The 19,685-nt window shown below is 44.7% G+C and overlaps 1 protein-coding gene across 1 annotated transcript in view; it reads left to right on the plus strand.

Moving 5' to 3' along the window:
- CFAP210 (cilia and flagella associated protein 210) overlaps positions 1 to 19,685 on the plus strand; it is a 61,641-nt gene that overhangs the window by 13,071 nt on the left and 28,885 nt on the right. The window contains exons 3-4 of the mRNA XM_008258719.4: positions 5,898 to 6,071; positions 6,189 to 6,382. Coding sequence (XP_008256941.1) covers positions 5,898 to 6,071; positions 6,189 to 6,382 — 368 coding nt within the window. The remainder of the gene's footprint in view (positions 1 to 5,897; positions 6,072 to 6,188; positions 6,383 to 19,685) is intronic.

The raw sequence follows: 19,685 nt of genomic DNA on the forward strand, positions 1-19,685 counted from the left end.
TAGAAAAAAGTTTTCTTGCACGAATCATTCTTTAAAGGCTTTTCACAATCCAGGGTCACAAAGATTTTCTAAAAGTTTTAAAATTTTAGGTTCAATATATAGGCTTTTCAACCATGTATAGGTCATTACTTTATATGCAATGAGGTATTGATTGAATTTTTTATTTTGCATGAGAAAATATAATTGCCCTGGTATAATTTGTTGAAAAGAGTATTTTTTAATATAAAATTATTTTATTTTAAAAATTATACATATTTGTTGCATACAGTGTGATAATATACCTATATAACTTATATAATTATGTGTATATATATATATAATATACAGCAACATATAGTATACCTATACAGCATATAATAATCAAATCAGGGTGATTAGAATTTCCTTCTCTTTAAACACTTATTATTTTGTTGTATTAGGAAACTACTAACACCTCTCTTCTAGTTCTTCATGAAGTGTGTAATAAATTGTAAACCATAGTAACCCTATCATGCTGTAGATCGTTAGTACTTATTCCTCCTAATTGTATTTTAGTACCCATCATCCAACTCCCATACTCCTCAGTCCACTACATTTCCTAGCCTCTGGTGACCACTATTCTACTCTCTACTTCTGTGAAATCAACTTTTTTTAAAAAAAGATTTATTTCTTTGAGAGGCAGAGTTAGAGAGAGAGAGAATAGAGAGAATGAGACAGAGAGAAAGAGAGGGAGAGATCTTCCCATGTACTGTTTCACTCCCCAAATGGCCACAACAGCCAGGTCTGGGCCAGCCTGAAGCCAGAATCCTGGAATTCCATCTGAGTCTCCCACATGGCTGCAGGTGCCCAAGCACTTGGGCCAACATTTGCTACTTTCCCAGCGTATTAGCTGGGAGCTGGATCAGAAGTGGAGCAGCCAGGACTCATATGGGATGTCAGCATCACAGGCAGGGACTTAATCCACTGTGCCACATGTCAGCCCCAAAATCAACTTTTTTTTTTGTAAGATTTATTTATTTATTTGAAAGTCAGAGTTACACAGAGAGAGGAGAGGTAGAGGGAGAGAGAAGTCTTCCATCTGATGGTTCACTCCCCAATTGGCCGCAACGGCTGGAGCTTCGCAGATATGAAGCTGGGAGCCACTAAGAAGTACAGAGGCCCAAAGACTTGGGCCATCTTCTACTGCTTTCCCAGGCCGTAGCAGAGAGCTGGATCGGAAGTGGAGCAGCTGGGTCTTGAACTGGCACCCATATGGGATGCCGGCACTTCAAACCAGGGTGTTAACCCACTGCGCCACAGCACCGGCCCCCCAAAAATCAACTTTTTAAGCTCAATATGAGTGAGAACACTCATTATTTGTCTTTCTGTGTCTGCCATATTCCAGTAATGTCCTCCTGATCTATCCATGGTGCTGCAAATGACAGAATTTCATACTTTCCGTGTCTGAAAAATATTCCACATTTTCTATACCCATTCATCTGGCAATAGAAACCTCAGCTGATTCCATATCTTAGTTATTGTGAATAGTGCTGCAGTAAATGTTGTTGTGCAGATATCTCTGATATACTGATATCCCAGTAGTGGGATAGCTAGATCATTGTTAGTTATATTGTTTCCCATAATGGTAGTTCTATTTTTTAGTTTTCCATATTTTTAGTACTAGTTTATATTTCACCAGGAGAGTATAAGTGTTCCCCTTCATTGCATCCTTGCCAGCATTTTTTTTAGAGTAGCCATCTTAATTGGAGTAAGATAATATCTCATTGCAGTCTTTCTGTGTTGATTTAGTATCCTACAAACTTCCTGAATTTAAAAAATCAGTTCCAACAGTTTTTTTGTTGGAGTCTTCAGGTTTTTCTATATGTAAAATCACATTGAGAAGAATATTCTGATGTGTGTGTAAAATACACACACATATATATGCAGAAGAAAATTCTGGACCATTATTCTGTTTCATTTATCTATTCATCTATCTTTACTCAATAGCATACTATCTTGATAACTTTAAATTTAATAATAAATCTTAACAATCAGGTAGTATCAATTTTTAAAATTTGTTCTTTTTCAAAATTGTTTTGGCTATCTAGATCTGTTGCATTTATTAATTTTAATTTTATTTTTTTACTTATTTTTATTTGAAAGGTAGAAGCAGAGAGAAACAGAGACAGACAGTACAAAATTTCCCATTTGTTCTTCAGATGCCTGCAATAGCTAGGGTCAGGTCAGGCCAAAGCCACGCTCCAAGAACTCAATCTCTGTCACTCAAGTGAATAGCAGGGACTCAAGTACTTAAGCCATTACTTGCTGCCTCGCAGGCTGCAATCTATCAGAAAGCTAGAATCTGAATCAGAGTGAAGACTGAAACTAACTCAGGCACTCTGATCTGGAATGCAGGAGTCCCAGGTGACATCTCCATTCCTTATGTATTTTAAGATCACTTTATCAGTTCCAATCAAAAAGTTAGCTGGGATTTTGATTCGGAATGTGTTGAATCTTTAGATCTATATGGAGAGAATTTCATCTTGATAATGTTCTCTCTTTCTCCATTTACTTAGATCTTAATTTTTTAAAGATTTACTTATTTATTTGAAAGGCAAATAGAGAGGAAAGGAGGAGAGAAGGAGAGCGGGAGAGGAGGAAGCAGGGGTGTTAATCTTCTGTGTGCTGGCTCACTCCGCAAATGGCCATAATGGCCAAGGCTAGTTCAGGCAGAAGCCAGGAGTCCAGAGCTCCATCTGGATCTCCCACGTCGGTGCAAGGGGCCCAAGTGGGCTGTCTTCCACTGCCTTCCAAGGTATGTTAGCAGGGAGCTGGGTCAGAAGTGGAGCAGGTGGGACTGGAACAAGTGTTGCAATATGGGATACTGATGTCTCAGCAGCTTAGCCCACTATGCCACAACGCCAGACCCAGATCTTAATTTCTGTCAGTAATATTTTGTTATACATTTCTGTGTGTAGGGCATATATATATCTTTTGTCAGATTTCTCCCTAAGTGTTTCACATTTCTCATACTATAATAAATGGTACTTTGAGGCCGGCGCCGTGGCTCACTAGGCTAATCCTCCGCCTTGCGGCGCCGGCACACCGGGTTCTAGTCCCGGTCGGGGCGCCGGATTCTGTCCCGGTTGCCCCTCTTCCAGGCCAGCCCTCTGCTGTGGCCAGGGAGTGCAGTGGAGGATGGCCCAGGTGCTTGGGCCCTGCACCCCATGGGAGACCAGGAAAAGCACCTGGCTCCTGGCTCCTGCCATCGGATCAGCGCGGTGCGCTGGCCGCAGCGCGCTGGCCGCGGCGGCCATTGGAGGGTGAACCAACGGCAAAGGAAGACCTTTCTCTCTGTCTCTCTCTCTCACTGTCCACTCTGCCTGTCAAAAAAAAAAAAAAAAATGGTACTTTGAATTTGCTACTGTTGTTATCTATAGGAATACAATTTTTTGTATTAATCGTACATCCTACAACATTGCTAACTTCACTTATTAGTTCTAATAACTGAAATGTAAATTCTACCAGATTTTCTACATAGATAGTCATGGCATCAGAAACTGATTTTACTTGTTTCTTTCCAATATGGATGTCCTCTGTATTTTCTTTTTTCTTGACTTACTGCAACTTGCCAGAACCTCCAATATAATGTTGAATAAATGTCGTGAAATTGTATATATTTGACTGTTTCCTAATCTTAGGAACAAATTATTCATTATTTCATCTTTAAGAATGATGCTGAGGCTGGCATTATGGCACAGCAGGTTAAACTGTCGCCTTTAATGCCAGCATCCCATATGAGCTCCAGTTTGAGTCTTGGTGGCTCCACTTTGGATCCAGCTCCCACTAATGTGCCTGGGAAAGCAGCAGATGATTGCCCAAGTGCTTGGGTTGCTGCCACTCATGTGGGAGGCCTAGATTGAGTTCCGTGCTCCTGACTTCGGCTTGACATGGTCCTGGCCATTGTGGCCATTTGGGGAGTTAACCAGCAGACGTAGGATCTCTCTTCCTCTCTCTCTCTCTCTAGCTCTCGCTCTCGCTCTTGCTCTTGCTCTCTCACTCATTTTCTTGAACTCACTATGTGTGTGTATGTGTGTGTGTGTATTTTTGTAACTCTGCCTTTCAAATAAATAACTATTTTTAAAAAAGAATAATGCTTGGGGCTGGTGCTGTGGCACAGCGGGTTAAAGCTATGGCCTGAAGTGCCGGCATCCCATATGGGTGCCAGTTCTAGTCCCAGCTGCTCCTCTTCTGATCCAGTTCTCTGCTAAGGCTTGAGAAAGCAGTGGAAGATGGCCCAAGTCCTTGGGTCCCTGCACCCATGTGGGAGACCTGGAAGAAGCTCCTGGCTCCTGGCTCCTGGCTTCAGATCAGCGCAGCTCCGGCCATTGCAGCCATCTGGGGAGTGAACCAGCAGATGGAAGTCCAATCTCTCTCTCTGCCTCTCCTTCTCTCTCTCTGTAATTCTGACTTTCAAATAAATAAAAAGACATAGAAAATATACCAGTAAAGGAGAAGAAAGATTTAATATGACATGAAACATTGAGTGGATTCCTAAGAGATGTAGAAGAACATATAAAATGCGCTACCGTTGATATTTTTATTATGTAATTCTAGGTGGCTACTTAAAAAAATCTGTTTGGAAGCCGTTGCCGTGGCTCACTAGGCTAATCCTCCGCCTTGCGGTGCCGGCACACCGGGTTCTAGTCCCAGTCGGGGCGCCGGATTCTGTCCCGGTTGCCCCTCTTCCAGGCCAGCTCTCTGCTGTGGCCCAGGAGTGCAGTGGAGGATGGCCCAAGTGCTTGGGCCCTGCACCCCATGGGAGACCAGGAGAAGCACCTGGCTCCTGCTATCGGATCAGCGCGGTGCGCCGGCCGCAGCGCGCCGGCCGCGGCGGCCATTGGAGGGTGAACCAATGGCAAAGGAAGACCGTTCTCTCTGTCTCTCTCTCTCACTGTCCACTCTGCCTGTCAAAAAAAAAAATCTGTTTGGAAATGGAATTAAAAGATATTTAAGGGATTAGCATTGTGGAACTGAGCCACTACCTGCAGCACTGACATTCCATATCAGCACTGGTTCGAGTCCTGGCTGCTCTGCTCTCAATTCAGCTGCCTGGTAATGTGTCTGGGAAAGCAGCAGGTGATGGCCCAAGCCTTGGGCCCCTGTACCCACGTGGGAGACCCAGAAGAAGCTCCTGGCTCCTGGCTTCTGATCGGCCCGGCTCCAGCTGTTGCTGCCACTGGGGGAGTGAACTAAAAGGTGGAAGATTCTCTCTCTCTCTCTCTCTCTCTCTCTCCCCCATCACTGTCCCCTTCAAATTAAAAAAAAAAAAAAAAAACTTAAAAAGGATAATTTTTTGAAACATAATCTTGAATTCCATTTTTTATGCATTTTTGAAGTGCCCTCATAGGAATTTTGGAAGTAAATATCAAGAAACTAATAATAATCGTTATATGAGAGTGAGTTGAGATTGTAGATGGGAATCAGGGTTGGAAGAAAAAGTTCACCATATATCACTGTAGTATTTTTGGATTTTGAACTGTGTAAATGTGCCACCTAAAATATTCAGTAAAAAAAAAAAAGCTCAAAAGTGTAACTTCTTGTTTTATTATTGAAATATGCAAACACAATAAAAACTTGCAATGAAAGTTCAAATTATCACATTATAATGTTCAAAACTGATAAATTGAGAAAAGAATACAAAAGATTGCTTTTTAGTGGGGAGATCATAGTTCACCATAAACTAGTAGATACTGTATGAACAAAGAGAAGAAAGAAGCTCCAAGCCTCCAACTATAACATATTATCAAGGAAGGAAAAATGCTGATTTCCTGTTTGATCAGACACATTTTATACATGTATTGAAATGTCACGTTGCAGTCCTAAGTGTACAATTGTTGGTAAAGTTTTTGAAAAAATAGTAATTTTGTTTTTCATAGGGAATGAAAGAACAGAAACTTGAAGCCAAAAAAAAGCGTGATGAAGAAATTGAGGCAGAAAGACAAATTCTTGATGTGGAAGAAGAAATACACAAACAAGGAGAAAGAAAAAAGGCCATTGAACATGCAAAGCAATTTCAATTTTACCAGACAGAAAGAGTGAAAAATTTTCATGTATTACTTGAATTTTCTTATATATATATATATATATATATATATATATATATATATATTTAGCATATCTATGCATAAATGTTATTTTCATAAAACATTGCAATCTTTTTTTCACAGTCTGGACTTCTTCTTAGTAGAGTTATGAAAGAACGTGATGCTCAGATTGAATTCCAAAAGTGTAAGATAAAATCAGATAAAAAATGGGAGGAACAAATGAAGCGTGACATTGAGAAAGCTTTTAAAGAAGAGCAAGAGAAAGCAGAAAAACAACGGACAAAAAGGGTGGCTCTTGCTAATGATCATCTAAAACAGTATGTATGCACAGATACCAGTTTGTACCTTTCTCTTTTTCTTGTAATGAATATAGGTTTTTTTTTTTTACATATAAAGGTAATACATACTAAAATACTTATCAGGAAAAATTACAAAGGTTAAAAATCATTTGCTCCCTTATGCAAAGATTATATATTGGTTACTATTGCCAATACTGCATAACAAGTAATCATTCTAGTGGTATACAACCATAAACACTTATTTCTCATGTGTCTGTGGGTTAGAGGAGTTGGTTGGTCTAATCTAGACTTGGGGGCAGCTTTTCATCAAACCATGGACTAGCTGGCTTTGCTCTTTGCTGAGGGGAGGTTTCCAATACGCACATGTATGTATACACTCTAAGGTCCAGGATGATGCAGCCACCTGGGGGGAAAGTGTTCACATGATATTGACAGAGAAACGAGAACAAGCCGAAGCTTGCTCAGAACATGGCTAAACCCAAAGTCAAAGGACAAAGAAGTACGCTTAGATTTCCATGAATCTAAAGCAAGTCACATGGCCAACCCCCAGTCTCAATGGAACAGTACATTGTCATGAAGTGGGAGGAGGGGTGAGACTGTGAATCTCTTTTTGAACAATAAGTAATCTACCATAAGATGTTACTATTATTAATTTGGTGTAACCATACAGTTTTGCTTTTTATATTGGAGACATCAAGTTCATTAGATATAATTTGTATTCATTAAGAGTTGACTAAAAAACCATATGGGATGGCCAATTGGCCTAGTGGTTGATGCCTTTGGAATGTTTGCATTCCATATCAGAGACTGGAATTTGAGTCCCAGCTCCACTCCTGCCTCCAGCTTCCTGCTAATGTGCACCCTGGGAGGCACCAGGTGATGGCTCAAGTTCTTGGGCTTTCTGCCACCCATGTGGAAAACCTGCATTGGAGTTTCCAGCTCTTTTCTTTGGCCTGGCCCCACCCACCTGTCATGGGCATTTAGGGAGTGAGCCAGCAGATGGAGATCTCTCTGTCTGCCTGATTCTCTCTCTGCCTCTCCCCCCGCCCCTTTCTGCCTTTCAAACAAATAAAAAAAAAAGCATATATTTGTGTAACCACCATCCAAATCAAGGCATAAAACATTTCTATCACCCCTCGTCCCTTTGCATTAAATTTTATCTCCCATTTCAAGCCTCTGGCAACCCTTGATCTATTGATGGATTTTTTTTCTGAGCCTATATACTGACATTTTATTAAATGAAGTTAGATCAACACAATCATTTTGTTAAATGATATTTTCTCACTCACCTGTGTATATATAATTGTTTCCCCAAATCACAAATATCTAAGTGACACAGACATCAATTATCAGGTACATATATTGCCAAATGATATATTCTTCAGTTACCTCAATCCTTAATAAAAAGAAAATAAAAACCTTTGGATTTGATTGTAATTTGTTTCAGCATAGAGCTCTTGTACAAGTTAGAGACAGGGCCACTGTCAGAGAGAGGAAGGTATTTGACCAGTGAGTCACTCATGTTTGAGAAGATTCTCTTATATTATTGCTCCAAGAGAATTAAAGATAACAGTCTGATCTCTGTCGCTCCCCCTCTTCATGGAGGAACGACATAGGACCCTGCGCTGTTCTTCTGTCTGCTCGGCCCTCCCCGGGTTTGCTGCTGGTTCTTCCCGGGTTGGCTACCGTCCCTTCCACCTCCGTGGAAGGGCGGTTCCCCCTGCCACATTCCCCACTTCCGCGGGGGAGTGGCACACCACCGGCCGGCTCTCTCGGGGGCTGCACAGGTGTTCCTCAGGTGTTCCTCTTAGATGTTCCTGGTGCATGCCGTCTCTCTCCTCCTTTATAGTCCTCCTCCGCCAATCTTAACTCAGCTGCCCACACGCCGAGTACGCTGCTCTCCTCCAATCAGGAGCAGCTCCTGCAGCTTGTCAAGTTGGTGAGAGGCAGCTGGGTAGAAGCTGTTGCCTCCTCTCCCAGCGCCATATTGTGGGAGAGCAGATGCATAGAATAAGTCTTAATTCCAGTAACTTAGTCTAGTCCGAGTTGCTCCCCACAGATCCCCCTTTCTTTTTATTTTTTGGCGTTGATACGCGCCTGTCTTCAGTGCCCCACGGCACACACTCTGCTCTGCTTGCTAGAGTTGCCCACAGGTGCTTACAAGTCCTATCAATCAGGCAAACCGAATCCAAGCCCTCTCATTGCTGTCTTGTGGGGAGACTTATTAGTGTTGGTTCGTGCCTGTCTTCGGTGACCTGCGGTGCATAAGCTGCTAGCCGCCAGCAGGTGCTTATCGTCCTAATCAGGCAGACCGAATCCAAGTTCTCTCATTGCTGTGTTGTGGGGAGGCCTTTCTCTATTTCTCTATCTCCGGGCATTCCTATTTCTCCTATTTTACTTCTATCTACCAGCATTCCTATTTCTCTCATTTTACTTCTAAACTTCTGTTTCTCTTATCCCTGTGGCTTCCCGGCGCCCGCCCCGAGGCTGCTTCTCGGCAGCTTCCCGGCTCTGAGCCGCTTCAGCCCGTGCCGGCGCCCACCCTGCGGCGGGCTCCCGGCTCTGCGAGGCTCGGCTTCGCGCGCACACTCCGCGGTCTCCACGCCCTTCGTGTCCGCACCACGGCCTCGCGCCAGCCCCGCGTTCCCTATCTATTCATGCCCCGTGCTCTCTCTGCACCCGGCGGCTTCCGCGAGTCACACAGCCCCAGCTCACGTTTCCGCCACTAGTATTCAATCTAAGTTCCCCGGACTAACCTGGCGAATTCCAACCTGGCGGCCCACGTCTCTGCCTCTGGTTCCAGATCTTCGCCTCTTGCTCCCCGGGGTGACTTGAAGAATTCCAAGGTGGCTTACGTCTCCGCCTCGGCCTGCACTCGCGGCTTCATCCTCCCTAACATTTTTCTCTACCCGGTATGTTTCCTTAAGTTTTCTTCCAACAATATTCCTCTCATTTCTCCTGGCTTCTCCCCACAGTCCATATCCAAGTCTAAGTTTCTTATAGGTTTCACTTTCACTTTCAACCTGCAGTCCGTATCTGAGTCTAAGTTTCTTCTTGCTTTCACTTTAAATCCTAACTTCTTTCCCACAGTCCGTATCCGAGTCTATGCCTAGGCTTTCAATAGCTTCTTCTGGCACCTTTTTCGTCCGGCTTTTCCCTAGGCTGTTTGCTAGTCTCTCTCTCTGGCATTTTCCACTTCTTCCCGTTTCTTCCCTCTTAGGTTTCCTATCCGAGTCACGGCACCATTATGTCGCTCCCCCTCTTCGTGGAGGAGCAACACAGGACCCTGCGCTGTTCTTCTGTCTGCTCGGCCCTCCCCGGGTTTGCTGCTGGTTCTTCCCGGGTTGGCTACCGTCCCTTCCACCTCCGTGGAAGGGCGGTTCCCCCTGCCACATTCCCCACTTCCGCGGGGGAGTGGCACACCACCGGCCGGCTCTCTCGGGGGCTGCACAGGTGTTCCTCAGGTGTTCCTCTTAGATGTTCCTGGTGCATGCCGTCTCTCTCCTCCTTTATAGTCCTCCTCCGCCAATCTTAACTCAGCTGCCCACACGCCGAGTACGCTGCTCTCCTCCAATCAGGAGCAGCTCCTGCAGCTTGTCAAGTTGGTGAGAGGCAGCTGGGTAGAAGCTGTTGCCTCCTCTCCCAGCGCCATATTGTGGGAGAGCAGATGCATAGAATAAGTCTTAATTCCAGTAACTTAGTCTAGTCCGAGTTGCTCCCCACAATCTCCAGCAAATACCTGGCAAGGCTGACACCTTCATAGGTCATCTACTCACCTATAGCCACTATGTCTAGACTGTGCTTGGGCCACAGAATTCCCTTCACTTCTGTTGTTTTGCAATAGATTAGAAGTTCAAGCAGACTTACTTGTGTTAGTTGTTTCTTTGGTGTATCTTCACTGTAGTCAGGATAATATTCTTCAGGCTCCAGGGTCAGCATATGTCTTTTTTTTTTTTTTTTTTTTTGGACAGGCAGAGTGGACAGTGAGATAGAGAGACAGAGAGAAAGGTCTTCCTTTTTCCGTTGGTTCACCCCCCAGTGGCCGCTGTGGCTGGTGCACCCTGCTGATCCGAAGCCAGGAGCCAGGTGCTTCTCCTGGTCTCCCATGTGGGTGCAGGGCCCAGGGACTTGGGCCATCCTCCACTGCACTCCCGGGCCACAGCAGAGAGCTGGACTGCAAGAGGAGTGAGTGGGACAGAATCCGGTGTGCCAGTACCGCAGGCAGAGGATTAGCCTATTGAGCTGCGGCACCGGCCCAGCATATGTCTTTTTACTTACTCCTCCTGGGGGCTTTGTCTTGTGGATAGTAGCAAAGTGTTGTTTACGCTAACTATACTTTTTTTTTTTTTTTTTGACAGGCAGAGTGAGAGAGAGAGAGAGAGAGGAAGGTCTTCCTTTTGCCGTTGGTTCACCCTCCAATGGCCGCCGCGGCTGGCGCATCCCGCTGATCCAAAGCCAAGAGCCAGGTGCTTTTTCCTGGTCTCCCATGCGGGTGCAGGGCCCAAGGACTTGGGCCATCCTCCACTGCACTCCCAGGCCATAGCATAGAGCTGGCCTGGAAGAGGGGCAACCAGGACAGAATCCGGCGCCCCGACCGGGACTAGAACCCGGTGTGCCGGCGCCGCAAGGTGGAGGATTAGCCTATTGAGCCACGGCGCTGGCCGCTAACTATACTTTTTATGTTATTTATTTGAAAGGTGGAGTGACACACACACTCACACAGAGAGAGAGAGAGAGAGATGTATGTCCACTGGTTCACTCTCCACAACAGCTAGGGCTGGGCCAGGCTAAAGTAAAGCCAGGGAACTCCATCTAGGTTTCCCACATGGGTGGCACAGACTCAAATACTTGGGCCATCATCTGTTGCCTCCAGGATGCATTAGCAGGAGGATGGATCAGCAGTGGTGTAGCCAGGATTCAAACCAGAATTCTGAATGTGGAAACTTAGTCTGCTGTCCCACATGTTTGCCCCTCACTGTTCTTCCAAAAACTTAAAGACACAGAGACAGACAGAGATCTTCTATCCACTGGTTCACTCTCCAAAGCCTGCAGTAGCCAGGCTGAATCCCTGAGCCTGGAACTCAGTCTGGGTCCAGGTGCATATTAGCAGGAAGAGGGAATCAGAAGTCTTCCATCCACAGGTTCACTCCCCAAGTGGCCGCAAATGGCTGGAGCTGCACAGATCCGAAGCCAGGAGCCAGGAGCTTCTTCCAGGTCTCCCATGTCAGTGCCGGGGCCCAAAGACTTGGGCCATCTTCCACTGCTTTCCTAGGCCATAGCAGAGACCTGGATCAGAAGTAGAGCAGCCGGGATACGAACTGGTACCCATATGGGATGCCAGCACAGCAGGTGGCGGCTTTACCCGCTATGCCACAGCACCAGCCCGGGAACACTAGTCTTAACCATTCTCTTGAGTCCAGCTTCATGTATCCAACTGCCTTCTTGATATCTCCATTTCTGTGTCTCATAGATGTCTCAAGCTTAAAGTGTCTTAACACAGAGCTATTGACTCCCCACCCCTGCCCTGGACTTTCTAGTGGCATCCTTATCTACCTATTTCTTCAAATTAGAAACCTAGGGATCTACCTGATTCCTCATTTTCCTTTATCTCCCTCATCATACCTATTAGCAATTCATGTTGATTTTTTCTCCAAAACTCAAATTTACTCCCATTATCTTAGTCCAAGCCACTCTCATACAGTCCATGAATTATTCCATCATGTTATTAACTGTCCATACATTTCCCTTTTTTCCATGATCCCTTCTCTATTCATCATTCAGAAAGATTTTACTAAAATAAATTGATCATATTCTGCTAGCTTAAACACTTCCATGACTTTATATTAATTTAAAGTGAGATGGAAACAAGACTTTATATCTGTTTCAAAGTCCCGTATGATCTGGCCTCATCTACTTTCAACCCCCTGTTCTACTCCTTCCTCTGCATTATTATGCCTCCAGCACACTGTTTTTCCAGGGCCTTGTGCACCTGCCAACTCTTGAATGCCTCAGTACCTTATGCTTTTTCTTCTGTCTGGAAATTTACTCTCTTATTCTTTGTCTGTGGCCTTCTTACCAGCTCATAGGGGCCTTCTCTGACTTAGGGTACAGCTCTGTCTAAAGTTATATAAATGTTAGATCAGTTATTATTCTTTTCCTTAGTCTTATGTTTACAACATTTACTGCAATTTGTTATTATGTTGTCTGTTTAGCTTATGTGCTTGTCTCCCTCAGTAGAATGTAAGCTTCTTGAGGGCAAGAACCATGTCTGTTTCATTATTGTAGTAGAAATTCAACAAGTAGTTGTTTAATAAATGGGCAAGAGAAGTATGATTCTTATGTCTCTAGCAATGGCAACTGAAAAGATAGTTGTGCTGTTCACCAAAATAGGGAAAAGAGACCAGAAGAATAAGTTTAGAAGAGGAAGGTTAAAAGTAAACGCTTGGTTCATTTTCAAAGTAAGATATTTAGCCGTGAGTAGACAACTAACTAGCATAACATCTAAGTTACATGCACCTGAAAGTTCTTAGGCAAACAGGATGTTAGTGATCAAAACAGCTGAAGCAAATGCCAGGAATATTGTAACCCCATAGTTACTCAGCCAGTGAATGTACTAAGAAATAAATAGCTTGCTGTAATCTACCCCAAGCGTGCTGGCCCAGTAGGCACCCAGTCTTACAAAGTTGCTAATAAAGTGTTGCTTTTACTGCACCTCCTGAGTCCATCCCTTGAGTGGACAGATGAGTCTGTTTCTCAGAATTTGGGGCTCGTCCAGGATCTCTGTGCCGTGTAGAATGGGGGAGATGCATCCCACCCAATTTCAGGTGTCCTGCTCTGTCTGGGTGCCCCATCTCACTGCAGAAGTCACACAGAAGCCCAAGACTGTTACTTGGAAAACAGTGGAGGCAAACCAGAAAAGAAAAAGTGGGTACCACAGTAATTAGGCAACCCCATGCATGAGCTAAGGTAGGGAAAATTGGATATTACAATACTGTCTTTGTGGTGGAACATTCTGGATGGTCACATGTGTGTGGCTAAGATGTAGCCTGGCTATGCAAGAAAATTCTAAAGGGAAGGGTGAGTGATTTGCAGTAGTCAACCATGGAGACCTGTACAGGAGACATCCACATTTGGGTGGATTGAGTGTGCCTAGCCAAAAATTGGAAAGTTCTAGGCCTAGGGAAGAGCATTCCCCTGGAAAATTCTTTGAGGAGAATGGTGGGGTCCTAGGGGAATACCCCATGGGCCATGTCTCAGCATGTGCACATGCATATGTGTGTCTAGGTGTTATGTTTGTGTGCCAGTATAAGGGTTACATGCATACTTGCATGTTTCTGTGTGAAGTGTGTTTCATTTGGTAAAAAAAACAAACAACAACAACAACAACAACAAAAACATCTGATCTTAAAGCCTTCAGTGTTCTGGCCTAAATTTGGTTTGGATGAGGACTGTGGATGTCAGGCTCTAGTTTTGTCTGTACGTGGTAGAGCTCTTCTTCCCAGGGGTGGAGGGATTATTCTCTTCACTGGATATAAAACCTAAGTTCCACCCCCACATTTCCTCTGAAAGAGGAGGAAAAAACTTGGAGACTAAGTCCTGGGATCCCTTATTGTGTCTGCCTCTTCCTTACGCACCTCAGGAGGGGGCCCAAGAAGAACAACAGATAGGAGAAGAAGAGCCAGAGGAGTCAGGGCCTACAGAAAGCAGTGGTTGTGGGGGTGGCATGTGGTCTAGCGGGTTAATCCACTGCCTGAGATGCTGGCATCCCCTATGGGTGCTGGTTCCAGACCCAGCTGCTCCACTTTTCTCTTGTAACTCTGCCTTTCAAATAAATAAATCTTAAGAATGCAGAAGGATTGAACACTCATCACCTATAGATTTATATCTGAAATTACACAAAGAATGACGACAATGCAGAAAGGAGTTAGAGAACTCCCCTATACCCACTTTGGGACGTTCCAATGGGGCAGGGAGAAATTGGCTTTGTCAATGCCCCTCTTACAAGTACTGAAGTCAGAAATTAAAAAAAAAAAAAACACTCCTGGAAGACCCACTTGATCTGGCCAATCAATTAGACCAATTCTTGGGACCCAGCCACTATACTTGGGTCCATAATGAATATATTATTTGCCAGGAGAGGAGAGGAGTATGATCAGAAGGGTGGCTATGGCTTCCTGATTTGACAAAGAACACTCCCCTGGGCTGGGAGTCTCCTCAGCTGAGAACAAGTTCCCAAAGATCCTCAGTGGGATAATACTTCCTCATGTGATAGAGCAAAAATGCAAACTCTAAGGGAATTAGTGATCAAAGGGATTAAGTAGTCTGTCCTAAAGTCACGAAATGTTTCTAAGGCATTTGAAATTCAACAGGAAAAAGAGGAAACCCCCTCTGCTTTTCTACAAAGACTTAGAGTTCAAATGAGGAAACACTCTGGACAGGATCCCAAGGACAGTGGAAGAAGGACTTTTAAAAGCTGACTTTTGTAACCAAAAGCTGGCTTGATATCACAAAGAAATTATAAAAGATTGATGAGCGGAATGAAAAGTCAGTTGAGGAACTATTAATGGGAGCACAGAAAGTTTTCATGAGAAGGAAGAGGAAAAGCAAAAGCAGCAAGCAAAAGTCATGGTTTCCCCTGTAGATCAAAGTCACCCTCATAAAAGGTCAGGAAATCCCAAATGTTAGCAAACAGCTAGGAGGGAAACACAGGGAGGAGCTCTTAAGACCGTAAGTGGATGCTAAGGAAAGAAGGAGGATAAAGTGTCAGAGACCGCTATAAACTTATATAACTTTGGGCAAGAGAAAGGATTACAAGTCTACAACAGTGATCTATAGTTTGTCGAAAAAGTGGTATTTAACTATTGAACAAAAGTAAAAAAACAAACAAACAAAAAAAAAACACCAAAAACCAAAATCCAGAGAGGGTATCAGGGATAGTGAGTCTGCCTTTGTGAAAAAACTAAAAGGGAGCTCAGAAAGCTTTTGGGACTGGCCAGTTATTGCAGACCATGGATGGGCTCTTATGACTCCCCGCCCCCTCCCTGCCTTCCATGGTCTCCAGAAGAAATTCAGGCAATAGAACTTGATACTAATGGCAGACACTTGCCTGAATCCAGCTAGTTTCCTGGGGAAAGGAAAGGAGAGTCAAGACACGTTGAGACCACAACAACTTGGACATTGTAGAATAGCAGACCAGGCTCAGGCCAGATCTGAGGGAAGCCCCACGGCCTGACGGATGAGGTTGTTCAGATGGTTCATCCCGAGTAATAGAGGGAGAGACACGATGGTGATGCTGTCATCAGTGGTAACAGCCGATCCTTGTGTGAGGGTGGATGATTACTTAACAATTGGATAGCTCAAACCTGTGGATTGCATGCTCTCAATAAAGCTTTAAAGTTTGAAAAATCTGGACGGGGGCCTTATAAACAGGGGGAAGTAACATTAAGGCCCCAGTTTACTGAAGAGGACACGTAAATGTTTTCTAGGATTAAAGGTTTTCCTGAGATTTCTAGGGTCTGCAGCTTTTTGGTAAGAAAGCTATAAGCATGAGAATGCATTTTGTGTGAAAAAAGGTTAAGGTACAAAGAGGAATGTCATAGAAGATGTGTGGAAGTTAAATACTGTGTTGAATCTTAGAAGTAGCAGGATTACCTGATTCTCTGCCTCTTTGTTTGAAGATGCTGCTATCACATGCTATTTAAAGTTTTTCTGTGTTTTTGTAACTAAGCTAGGTAAAGCTTTCATGTGTGTGTGTTTCTGCTGCTGTTAGTGAGCCTTGATTGTTTGGGAAAACTGAGTCTTAAATGGACTGTCTTGTTTTGGCCACATGGTTTGAGCCTCTAAAAATGCATTGCAGGGTTATAAAATGATGCCAGACTTATGTTGTACTTGTGAGGGAATTGCCTAAGGGAGCCCTTGGGGTTTCCAAGCTATGTGTGTGCAATCCTTAAATACTGTGAGTATATGGGAATCTATATCATTGATAAGCAGGTGTGTGGAGGTTGTACAAAGACCTAAGGTGGGAAGACAGATCATCCCTCAGCTTAAAAAGACTTCACCTCTAGAGTTGCAGTTCATCACTTTAAGGTTTTATTTGAAAGGTGGAGAGAGAGAGGAGCGAGGCCTTCCATCCACTCATTCACTCCCCAAATGGCCACAGCAGCCAGAGCTGAGCCCATCTGAAGCCAGGAGCAACTTCCAGATCTCTTACGAGGGTGCAAGGACCTATGTTCTTGGGCCATCCTCCACTGCAGGTGGAGCAGGATTGGAAGCAGAGCAGCCAAGACTTGAACCTGTGTGCATATGGCATGCTGGCATTGCAGGCGGTAGCACAACCAGCTGTGCCACAACGCAGGCTCCACAGTTCATTTTCAACCTGGCCACCTGGTGCTAATTAAGACCTGGAAGACAAGTTCCAGCTCTGTTGGGAAAGCCCTATCACGTGCTCCTGCCCACGACCATACAAACTGCTGAAAAGGACTGGTAAACAAGACCCAAAAAGGGTCAAAAACCAGTCACCCGAGGAGCCCTTAAAAGTGACTGAGAGAGGTTTATGGGTTGGCTCTGTCCTCAAAATTAATAAAGAACTGTGGGAGGCCGGCTCAATAGGCTAATCCTCCGCCTGTGGCGCCGGCAAACCGGGTTCTAGTCCCGGTCAGGGCGCCGGATTCTGTCCCGGTTGCTTCTCTTCCAGGCCAGCTCTCTGCTGTGGCCTGGGAAGGCAGTGGAGGATGGCCCAGGTGCTTGGGCCCTGCACCCGCATTGGAGACCAGGAGAGGCACCTGGCTCCTGGCTTCCGATCAGCACAGCGCACCGGCCGTGGCGGCCATTGTGGGGGGTGAACCAACGGAACGGAAAAGGAAGACCTTTCTCTCTCTCACTATCCACTCTGCCAGTCAAAAAAAAAAAAAAAAAAAAAAAAAAACAACAAACAAACAAACAAAAAAACCTGTGGGAGGGAGAAGATCAGCCGGGACATCTTTACCACAGGGTACAGAGATATGAATTCCTGGTTAAAATGGGTCACATTTCCAATACAAGCTCTTACCTCGGGCACAGGTGGTTCTGTTTCCCCTAGGATGGGATACCGATCCTGAGGCATGCTGGCTCCATAGCAGGGTGAGTTGCCGCGGGGAAGCAAGACTTGCAAAAGCCTGTCATTGGTTTTCCCCACTCTGCAGAGGTCAGTGTCCAGGGCAGTGCCTTCTTTCTCCATAGGGAATATGAGCTCTTCCTCTTGGAGAACGGTCTACCTGCACATGCACCTTGGATGTTCCTGGTGAGCCTGACGGTGGTAACTACTCAGCCCTCCTTAGACCCTGGGCTGATGTCTGGTGGTGTCATGGAAAGAGAAGCCTCCATGTCTGGTTACTGGACTTGTGCTTTAGTTCAAGTGGCCATTCCCTTCACCCTGGCATTCCACAAAATACCTGAAGTTAAAGGGAGAAAGTCATCAAATAAAAATGAAAATGAGACCAAATTTGTAAAAAGAGAAGGGATTGTGAGAAGCAAACATTTGGTTCATTTTCAAAGATGTTTAGCTAGTAGACAGCTAGCATACCAGCTAGGTTACTTGCACCTGATAGCTCTCACACAGGATGTTAGTGGCCAAAACAGCTGAAGCAAATGCTGGGGACATTGTAACTACCCCCACCGTATTTACTGAGCCAATGAGGAACCAGGGACAGGACCTGTGTGCTAGGAAATAAATATCTTGCTGTAATCTACCTCAGATGTGCTGGCCCACTAGGCACCAAGTCTTGCAAGATCATTAACAAAACCTTGCCTTCAGGGCTGACGCTGTGGCAAAACATTAGAGCCACTGCCTAGGACACTTACACTCCATGTGGGCGCAGCTCAACTTCCAATCCAGGTCCCTGCTCATATGCCTGGGAAAATAGCTGAGGATGGCCCAGGTGCTTGGGCCCCTGCCACCCATATGAGAGACCCAGATGAAGCTCCTGGCCCTTGGGTTCAGCCCAATCTAGCACTGGATATTGTGTCCATCTGGGAAGTGAACCAGTGAATGGAACGTCTGTGTCTCCCTCTCTAACTTTGACTTTCTATATAAGTGTTATCACTTTTTAAAAAGTCTCACTTTTGCTGTACTTCCTGAGTCCATTCTTTGAATGGACAGGTGAGGCTGTTTCTCACAAGGAAGATGATGAATTCAGTTTGAAATCATTTGAAGTGATAGTGAAGGTGGGTGAGAAAAATATCCCACTATATTTGAAATATTTGAAAAATATCTTTTCAAATACAAATAAATTGAGAAGCATAGTGAGTGTGAGGTGCCCAGGTGATAGCCAGGTGTTGATGCCTAGGAGGTTGTCTCCACAACCTTTTCTGTGGTGGTAAGGAGTAAACTTACTGTCACTTAAATACACACTTCTCCACGGCATCAGGGAAGGGAATTCCCCTCTCTGCCTGCAGCTGAGGGCGGGACTCGAGAGAAAGGCACTTTCTTGATTGGGTGCCTAGGAAAGGTTTGCTCCTCAGGTGTTTGCTTAGATTGTTGATCTACTCTGTGCCAGTCTATTAGCAGTGCGGCATGGAACAGCCTGCACACTTGTTGGTCAGCTGACAGATGCACGAGTTTTCCACAGGCAAGAGGACATCATGAGCCTAAGCTGTCAGGCCAGGGTGCAGAGAGTTGGCTGCCAGATGAGGGGCCCCTGGGGTATAGAGTCTGCAGTAAACTGCAGGTGGCAGGAATTCCTGGTAGTGGTGGGTTGGAGGTAGAGATGGAGGTGAGTCTCCCAGATCAGGGCTGGGCAGAGAGGCAGCCCTCAGGGATCTCTGAGGAGCTCTGAGAGGCAGCCAATGTTGGGAGCCTGACCGCTCAGAAAGCATGAATAGCTAGTGAGCCTTGGCTACAGAGAGAATAGCAGTGAACTTGGCAGTTGGCTAAGGAGACCTTTGTCCCTCTCTTTCCTTCCATCAGACCTTATCTTCCCGTGGGCTAGACCCATACTTTATGTTGCATCATCTAGTGCTACCATTGGGAAGATAGGAATTAGGAACTTTTCTGTAAAATAGCATCACCATTCCCCCTTACTATTCGTTCTTAAGAAAAGAGGCACTTGAATCTGGCAGAATTTGCGTTAGTGAGGAATGGAGCAAATTTTGAAGAAAGCAAAGTACTGGCATTTCTGGATCAGCCAAGATTGGATTAGTTTTAGCCTCTGCTATTTAATATCTATTTTCCCAAAAGAAATTAATAAATTCTTCCTTACAGCTTCAAATCATCCCAAGTTAGCATGTAATTAATTTCTTAAAATATAAACAGTTTTTCTGCTTTCCTTTCCATTAAAATGTTTCT

This window comes from Oryctolagus cuniculus, chromosome 3, assembly GCF_964237555.1.
Source record: "Oryctolagus cuniculus chromosome 3, mOryCun1.1, whole genome shotgun sequence".
In the NCBI taxonomy this organism is placed as follows: Eukaryota; Metazoa; Chordata; class Mammalia; order Lagomorpha; family Leporidae; genus Oryctolagus; species Oryctolagus cuniculus.